This window comes from Chanos chanos, chromosome 6 (assembly GCF_902362185.1).
Source record: "Chanos chanos chromosome 6, fChaCha1.1, whole genome shotgun sequence".
Lineage (NCBI taxonomy): Eukaryota > Metazoa > Chordata > Actinopteri > Gonorynchiformes > Chanidae > Chanos > Chanos chanos.
Window position 1 is genome coordinate 30,607,345 of NC_044500.1, and position 9,216 is coordinate 30,616,560.

General features: G+C 39.6%; 1 protein-coding gene across 1 annotated transcript; it reads left to right on the plus strand.

Moving 5' to 3' along the window:
* Positions 1-1,243: 1,243 nt before the first annotated feature.
* cnbpb (CCHC-type zinc finger, nucleic acid binding protein b) lies at positions 1,244-5,547 on the plus strand. Its single transcript, XM_030776749.1, has 5 exons — positions 1,244-1,336; positions 2,723-2,849; positions 2,988-3,053; positions 4,027-4,225; positions 4,454-5,547. Exons 2-5 carry the CDS (start codon positions 2,747-2,749, stop codon positions 4,569-4,571), a joined length of 486 nt encoding a protein of 161 aa, XP_030632609.1. The 5' UTR covers positions 1,244-1,336; positions 2,723-2,746; the 3' UTR covers positions 4,572-5,547.
* The last annotated feature ends 3,669 nt before the right edge of the window (positions 5,548-9,216 follow it).

The following is a 9,216-nucleotide window of genomic DNA, read 5'->3' on the forward strand; positions in this document are numbered from 1 at the left end:
ACAGCATGTTTTTTACAGTCTGGCACATTAATAACAAATCTATAGAAAGTCATATGTATCCATTTATCACAACACTGAGTAAACTGAACATCTTGTTTTTGTGTTTATATATGTGAGATAAATGATTCCATTGTTAGCATAACCTATTAGTTAAAGGAAGTGATTTTCTTTTTGCAACACAGTCTTTCAGTTTTGCTGTTTTGTTCAGCAATGTTTGTGAATGATTGAGACCAGTTTTTTATTATTATTATTACTTTTATTATAAATCTGTTGATGTCTTTTGGCAATTAGATATAGTATTAAAGTAATTTTCAGTGTGATTGGTTTTGATAAAATATGCTCAGTATTAAATGTCTTGAAAATAATCAAGAAAACAAGCTACACTCAGCCCAGAGCCCAAACCACCTTAACAGTAAAGGATGGCTATAACTCTTTAAATGTATTGATTGAGCCCACTGGAAGAAGGCTGCTCAAATATTCTGCTCCATCAGTAAGATGACTCCTCTGTAATGGCTAGACTCTCTCTCTCTCTCTCTCTGTTTGTGTGTGTGTGTGTGTGTGTGTGTGTGTGTGCGTGTGTGTGTGTACCACTGAAACACTAGCTATTATTTAATTAATCTATCTTTGTATAGTATATGACGCTCAAAGTGAATTCTTTTTAAATATGTTATTTGTAATGCAAAATAACATAAATGATAAGATTCTTTAAATCCCTCGTGTAAATCACAAGGTAATGTGGTGCAAGAAACCATTCATTCAGGAATCATTCAGTAGATGACATCATTCATGCCAGTAAATTTGTATCTGTTGCTTATGCAATATTACAAACAGCTGGTCTGCACTGAACAAAATATTGAACACAATAGTCTTTCTACCTTGGTATGACGTAAGCTTACGCTTCACCCTTCGAAATAAAATTGCAGGATGAAGTGGTGTTTGCTGCATGTATAATTTTGTAACCAGCATCAAACATTTTCATTTTCAAAGAATCTTACAGTAAGATTTTTGTGATTCGACTGTGAACATCACAATTATGTAATATTTATCAGTATATATTGCTCAGGCTACCGCTACTGTATGAGGAAAATGTGCAAGAGGCGGGGCAGGTATTGACTTCGCACAGCCGCGTAAATGGGGTTTATGTTGTGATTCGATGATTTCCAAAGGTGGTGTCTACAGGCAGCTTTTACCATAGGTTTGTGGAAACTGCGGGCCGTGTGCACAGTGAGATGGGCGGGGGAGGGAGGGTTGGCCATCAAGTCCGTGTGCAAACCGCGTGTGGCGCAGCGGAGAGAGGAGGAATCGAAAATAAACAGCAACGAGTCACGTAGCTGAGGTGAGTGCCTATTAAGGGCAAAAATATGAAAATTAATACAGTAGAACTATTGTATGATAAGGTCACAGTGTCTGGGGAGGTCGTCACAGCTATAAAAAGAGAAAGAAACGCGATTGTGAAGTGAACTGTTATGGTGGAATGTGTTGAGAAGGTAAACAAGTAAAATTTTCTGACGGCGCACTTTGGCCTACTGCGTCAGGCTCCGCGCGGGAAAATCGCTGAAATTAATTAAATATTTTTAATTTTCCAGTGTAGTTTGAAATTAATGAAAAGGTTCGTCGTCCATGCTAAATCAGATTAAGGAAGAATAGATTAAATTCCGTCGTGGGACCGTGTTTGCGGGGTCTTCCAAAGGTTGAGGGTCTGTGCAAGTACTGAGGCCGCAGGCGTGGGTGGGCGGCGCGGAGTATTTTCCAATGGAACTGCAGGAACCCAGCGTGGGGCAGCCGAGTCGGGTGAGTCGACGGGGGAAGTATTTGCATTTAGGTTGCTTATAACAGTACTAGATAGAGTAATAGTTCCGTCTCAATATGCTTATTTCCCACAATTCGTAAATCGACAGGACAAAATTATTAGTATTTGTATTTTAGTTAGCCAACGACTCTTCTGCCAGCCAGGATACATGCTGCCATTGTGGCTATGACAACTCGTGCACTAGTGATAGTCCAGAAACTGACGTAAACTTTTTCATGGCCTTTTACGGATGAGAGGCAATCAGTAACATTAGACATCAGTAATACTGTTTAGGCGGATTTAATCTTTTTGTGAAATAGTAGGCAGATTTGAAGAAGTTTTGAGTACGTAACCATGTAGCTCGGAGTATGTTTCCCCCAAACCTGTGAAGTTCATCGAACATTTACATTATTTTATTTGTAGTTTATTGGCATTCAGGTTTACTTTATTGATCATCCCACACCACACGTGCTAGTGAAGCCTAATCGTTAAGCGCGGGTCATGGTTAACTGTCATCTGGAAAATTACTTTCACTTGTGTGAAACAAGTTAGAAGTATTGGTCAGAGATGTACTATCTCTCTCAGGACTCTGGGTGGTAATATAATAAGATTTCACTTTGACACTTGTATGACACTTTAATGTATGTCTGATAGTGCTGTTCCACTTATCTGACAAGTATGCTCTACATTCAGTTCATTTTGTTCTTTCTCAGGGCAGTTCAGTTTCCCTGGTGCTGTGTCAGCACTGCTATGAATTTCCCTGTCCCTTGCGGATATTTAGACAGTTTTCTTCATTTTTCAGCATATGTCTTTTTTTTCCCCTCGCCACTCTTTTAACAGGTTAAGCAGCATGTCTAGCAAAAAGTACTCGTTGTTGATAGTGCTTTTTTCATGTTTTTATTTTTATGTGTATGTACATGTATGTGTTAACAGTCGTAGGTGACGGTCCTAGAGGAGATGAGTAGCAACGAGTGCTTTGGTTGCGGCCGTTCCGGCCACTGGATCAAAAACTGTCCCAACGCTGGCCGTGGGCGTGGCAAAGGCCGTGGCCGGGGCAAAGGTCAGTACGTGATTGGTTCAGCACAACGTATAATTGAAATGATTAAGTTGAAATCATTTTTTTTTTTAATTAATACCTATTTTTTTGTACATTTGCATAACTTTGTACATGGCTTTGTGTGTCCCCTCCTTTCCTCAGATCTCTTCTGCTATCGTTGTGGAGAACCAGGCCATGTGGCGCGGGATTGTGAAAGAACTGAGGATGGTATGGATTCAATGTATTAGATGTTCAGTGTCTCACTCTGCCTCATACAGCATCAAACCTACCATAATTTGAACCATAAAATACAGCCGCTGGATTTGTTCTGGTGTAGCTAGGCCTGCATTAAGATATATATTTATGCATTCTTTTCACCTTGGTTTTAACCGTGCCTTGGCTACCTGTGTGTATTTGGTCCTCACTGGTATTTAATTTGTCATCTTGTTTTTGCTGTGGCTGCTGTCCATAGAGTCATTCTTAGCTGTACAGTCATTTTGTTCATTTGCACAGTTCCTAAATTGTAGCGCATCTGTTATCTTTTGCTGACAGGTACATTGTGATTTCTTGATATTTTTAATAATGGTCCATCTGGCCGTCCAGGTACAAATATCTGTGAAGCTTTAAGAAAAAAAAAAAACTCCTCTAAAACATAAGAACCAGAGACCACTGGGGTCTCAAGCATATGTGATGTCATTGTAGCAGACAGATGGGTTGGTTCACAATGCTTTTCAAACAGTTTGTATGAACTCTGCCCTTTAAAATCTGTAGCATCCTCAAATGCTGGCTTGAATAGGTGTCTCAGGCATCTTTTTTTTTTTTTGAGCATGAATGGTAAAATTCAAGCGAGTAAGAAAAGCTCAGCATGGTCTGTACAGCTCAGGAGAGAGAGAGAGAGAATTTTATGGCACAAATACTCAGTTTCCTTTGTCTGGACAGCAGCAGAGATAGAGAGACAGCAGAATCCTTGCTTTGCCTAGCATGGTAAACACGCTGGTTGATGCACATCTGAGACATTGTAAATGTCTCTTGTCAATTTGTTAATGAAATTCAGCACAGCTCTTTTCCCCTTATTCCACAGAAACAGCCGAGTCATTCAGTCTTGGCCTCTAGGGCTAGGCTAATGTTTGACCTGTAAATGACGTGCGTTGTAGGACCCAAATTTCGTCCTTGTTAATCTAAGGTTGCGTCTCGTCTGCAGCATGCTACAACTGTGGCCGGGGTGGCCACATCTCCAGAGACTGCAAGGAGCCGAAAAAGGAGAGGGAGCAGTGCTGCTACAACTGTGGCAAAGCTGGTCACATGGCTCGCGACTGCGACCACGCCAACGAGCAGAAATGCTACTCGTGCGGGGGCTTTGGACACATCCAGAAAGGCTGTGAAAAAGTCAAGTGCTACAGGTAAACCGTGCAAAACAAACGAAGTTAAAATGTTAGCGATGTGTTCTGCTGAGAACACACGTGGCCAGAGTCTCACTTGTATCAGCTTTGAGCACTTCAGAACCTCACAGTTTGTCTAAGAAAGAGACCTGAAAGGTGTAAACTGTGAATTTTTTTTTCTTTTTATTTTAAGATGTTCGTCATGCTGATACCAGTTGTCTTCAACATCCTGTTTTTCGTTTCCTCCAGGTGTGGCGAGATTGGGCATGTTGCTGTACAGTGCAGCAAGGCCAGCGAAGTCAACTGCTACAACTGCGGCAAAGCCGGGCACTTGGCGAAAGAATGCACCATCGAGGCCACCGCTTAGGCCCCATTTCCCTGGTTGCCCCTCCTTTTTCTGATTGATGGTTGTATTATTTTCTCTGAATCCTCTTCACTGGCCAAAGGTTGGCAGATAGAGGCTAGTCCCAGGCCAGTGAGCTCTTGACATGTAAAAGGAGGAAAGGGGTGGAAAAAAAAAAGAAAATTTCCACTTTCTGCATTTAATACAAAAATGTTTATGTTTAGTTTGGTAGAGGTGTTATGTATAATGCTTTGTTAAAGAACCCCCTTTCCATGCCACTGGTGAACAGGGATGAGTTGAGTTGAGTGGGAAAGAAATGTTGTCAGATAGGCCTCTCTAGGCTTGTGGAACAGGGCCTCAGTGAGACATCAGGAAGGAAAAAAAAAAAAACAACAAAATCGTGGAAGTGTGAGCTTCCTTAAATGATTTGCTTTTTGTTTTATCGAACAAGGATGAGTTAAGAGTGTATATGACCTGGAAAGCAGCACACGACACATCCGGTCTGATCTATCCGGGCCCAAGCAGCAGTACGCAGCTAAGTGGAGTAAACAATAATGAAATATTGTATCAATAAACACGTTTACAGCACATTCAAGGAAAAGCGTGAAGCAAACAAACAAACAAACAAAAACAAAAAAAATTGGAAAACAATTCTCAGTCTTTGGGATAATTTAGCATCAGTGACTATTTAAAAAAAAAAGAAAAAAAAAAAAAGGTTTTGATCCTAAAATTGCAGTGCAGTTTCGGTCACTTTACCCAAGAAGAGCATGAAAACTTCAATGGAAGGAACAGCAGAATTTGAAGTTGGGAGAAAGGAGAATGTTTTCACAGAAATCAAAATGTTATTTTTGTACAATATCACTTAGACTACTGTAAAAAAATATCATTTGCTTGTACTCAGTTTTTAAGTCGGAAGGTAAATGAAACTGAAGTCCTAGAACATAGAAATGTAATTTTAAACTATCAATAAAGCTGGAGGAGGAAGGGGAGTAAGACTGAAGTTTCTTTTCTGAGTTGCTTTTTTGAGTTAAAACACTAATTGTCAGTGAAGTCTTTTTTTTTTAATTAGTTTGGCTCTGCTTTAGTGTCCGATGCTGCTAACCCAAGAGGACCCTCCACATATATCTTAATGAATATTAAAATCCACACATGCCTTTTCACAGGTTATAAACCAGTGCTGTGACAGCATTGTCTTTTAATGTAATTCAATTCATTGTCATTCAATGTTTAACCATTTAAACTCAGTAAACTAAATGTATGCATACAGCGTTTCCATTTGTGGTTGACCAGACTAATATTCTGTGGAGAAGCCAATTGTATGTTAATTCTAAAGTAAACCTCACCCACATCAGGACTGCCTTTGTTGGGCCCTGGCTCTCAACACAGTTTTTGGCAGTGGAGCTAAATTAAAATCCAAGGGTACTGTCCTGTGAAAGCCGGGATCAGTTTCACTGGCAGTCCTTCCTGGTGATGCCTGGCTGTAAATTTAGCTGACCTATAAAAAGCTCTTGGCGTATGTCTTGTTTGATAGTGAAGACATATGTTGTAGAAAAACGTAACCTTAGCAAAAAATTCTGCTTTTAATCTCACAACAGTCAAACGAAATGCTTCCCCCTCACTTGTTTCACTCCGTTGGTCTTCTTCTGAGATCTGATAATAGTCAGCACAAAGCGGTTATGTTTTGCAACTTTTCAATATTTGAAGTGGGAGAAATCATTTCATAATGTACAAAAAATTCAGACAACAGATGAAAGTGTCGAAAATTTGAAAATACATTAAGCAAATCCTTACAGAGGATATCAGATACTAGCAATAGTTTGTATTTCTCAATGTGCTGTAGGTAATAAATTAACAGTCACTCAGGAGTAACCCCACAAATAACTACTGATGGAACGAAATACACAAAGCTTTTCATCTGTCTCTGCAATTACATGTTCTGAATTCAGTCTAATGAAGATAAGGTAAGCAAACACCCTCACAGAACAGGTGGCTTGCATGATGTTTGAGGTACTGTAATTGGCAGACTGTGAAGAAGTATTGATTTCTTCAGTAAATAATTCAATGATATACCTTGGGGAGATTATAAACGGTTAAATGTCCACATACTGTACAGCCACACTGTTTCCAAGTCATATGGATACAGTCATATTATAACTTTATTTTTATCTGTAAACACAGGAGACAGTGTCACAGTGGATAATGATATTCTGTATTTTACACAGGATCCCAAATGAAATCCAAGCTCATAGTTTATATTTGCAGAAATTACCTGAAAGTTATCGCTTGTAAACATACTCGTGAATAAGCAAAGAATATATGAAATAGAAGCAGGATTACATGCAAATTGCTGGTGGTTAAAAAGCCTACATTATAGCACATTGCTGCATAGCTCTGTGTAACTGGAGCTTTGGACCCTTGTCATCAGTTTTTCAATAGTGAAGGGTCACACTGCACACAGCCAAATACTGAATGAAGTGAAGAGAGAGAAGAAGCCATTGGAATAGCTGTATAGAGCCCAGCACAGGTAAAGGGGAAAGCTCTCTCCGTTTAGATAAAATGGTAGCAGTATGTTTCACATACTCAAACATTTTTTGCTATTAATTTATTTTTTTTGTAGCCAATATTATTTGCATGCTTTTTAAAATGCTTGACATTGAGCGACTATTATTTCCTTTTTGCTTACCATTGTAAAAAATATATACATAAACAACACAGTTTCTGATGTCTCATTTTAGATTCCAACGTGATGTCTATAAATCTTCTTACAATTCCCTCTGAACTGCTGGGAGAAAATGATGTGCAACGTGACCAAGGGCACAATCGAGAAAACCCTTCCTCTCACATCAGAAAGGAGACGGATGATTCGCTCTGTGTCAGCTCAGTGAGCCCATGTTCACTGGAGGATACTCAACCTAGTGGAGTGAGCACAGATACTGAGAATTGGGAAAAAACAGTAAAACCAAGCCAACTGGTTTTAAATCGGTTTCATGACATTGTAGACACCTTACCTCTCCATTTATCGCCTCTTGAATCCATCAGAGAACTAGATGAATCTGAACAACGGAGCCCAGGAGATGGGGCAGTTCGAGTTAAAGGTAAAGTGGTGAACATGGAGGCGCTTCTTCACCCAACCTTGACAGATTTGGATTCCTTGACCCCCCCAGGTTGTGGAAATCTCCCAAGAGTCAATTTAGGACCAAACATAAAATCCATTATTACTCACGAGGACTACACACATCTGGACAGCCCTCACACAGATACCTGTAGCTTGATGTATGAAGTCGCTGATGAAACACATTTCCAAGAGTGTTCTCCCAAAATTCCACACAAACAATTGCAAGAGGATCCAAACACCTCTTCAAATGTGACTGAGATGCCTAATTCCGATCGGGATGTTGTTGGATCAGAATTGAACGATCTAGAATCGCCAATCAACACATTGCTGCAGGGGTTACAAGACCAAAAAGAGAAACATCCAAACCACCAAACAAGGTTAACAGAGTACAAGGATTCGGAGGAGAGGGTCAGTGAGTCTGACAGTGACCTTAACCCTGAGAAATTAGAGGCTAAGACTCTTGTTAAAACCCAAGACTCTGTAACAGAGATGGGCAACCACAAGCTTTTGGAGATTCTAACTACATGCAAAGCCAAAGTTGAACAGCTTGAGCAGCTAAAAAGCTCATCATTGGAGCTCTCTATACAGGTAAGTTGTATTATTAAGCATCCTCTTTCAAAGAGACCTCTTAAATATACACAACCTCACACAAGTAGCAATATTAACTATTATGTATAATCATAGCTGACTGGTAACTTTCCATATAAAAAAATTCAAATACAAAACTGACTGCTAGGGTAAAGGTGTTGCATTGAAACAACTGCTTTGTATGTTATAGTGGGCACGACTAGCTGACTTAAATGTCACAGGATCAGGTGAATCAATAGCTTCTTTTATACGATCAAATGTAGAGTGATCCATTTATCAATTTTAAATCCATGTTAAATATCGTATAGATGTTAGGAAACGAGATGAACTTTAGCCTCATTTTGCAAAGGCTATTTATTTATTAAATGTTAATGTCACTTAATGTGGGGACATATAAATGAAATTTGTTACCTTTTAGCTCCAGTCTGCTCAGGTCATCGCAGCTCACTTGCAACAGCGGATTCTCTGTCTACAGCATGAGAACAACCTGAAAGTGAAGGAGGTGCTGCAGCTGAAGTCTGAGCTGATGGAGACCAAAGCAGCACTCCAGGAGAAGAGTTCAGAGGTGGTCAGGATTACAGAGGAGATGCACCAACATCATTCACAGCATGAGGAAGACAGGAACATGGATGATTCCTCTCATGTCCTTCCACTTGGTGACACCAGTCTTCAGTTAAGCCAGCGACATAAACGTGATAGTATTGGCTCAAAAACATGTACAATATTGTGATAATAATGCCAGTTAGCCTAAGCCCTCTCAATATTATTCACTCCATGTTAATGCTGAATTACAATAAATTTGTGAGTTATTGATCTGACAAACGACTCACCTCATTGGCAATTTGACATATCTCAATATGAACCCATTACATATGTATCCAGTACATACACAGTTTAGGAATACAGTGAATATGATTTGTCAAATGAGAGGTTTCTCTGCCAAAGCAATACTGATTAAATGTAAAA

Bases quoted from the DNA above. Each gene is read 5' to 3' on its own strand.
- cnbpb (XM_030776749.1), top strand. From the start codon at position 2,747: ATGAGTAGCAACGAGTGCTTTGGTTGCGGCCGTTCCGGCCACTGGATC. The intron at 3,054-4,026 runs GTATGGATTCAA...TCTCGTCTGCAG, and splicing joins TTGTGAAAGAACTGAGGATG to CATGCTACAACTGTGGCCGG. The intron at 4,226-4,453 runs GTAAACCGTGCA...CGTTTCCTCCAG, and splicing joins GAAAAAGTCAAGTGCTACAG to GTGTGGCGAGATTGGGCATG.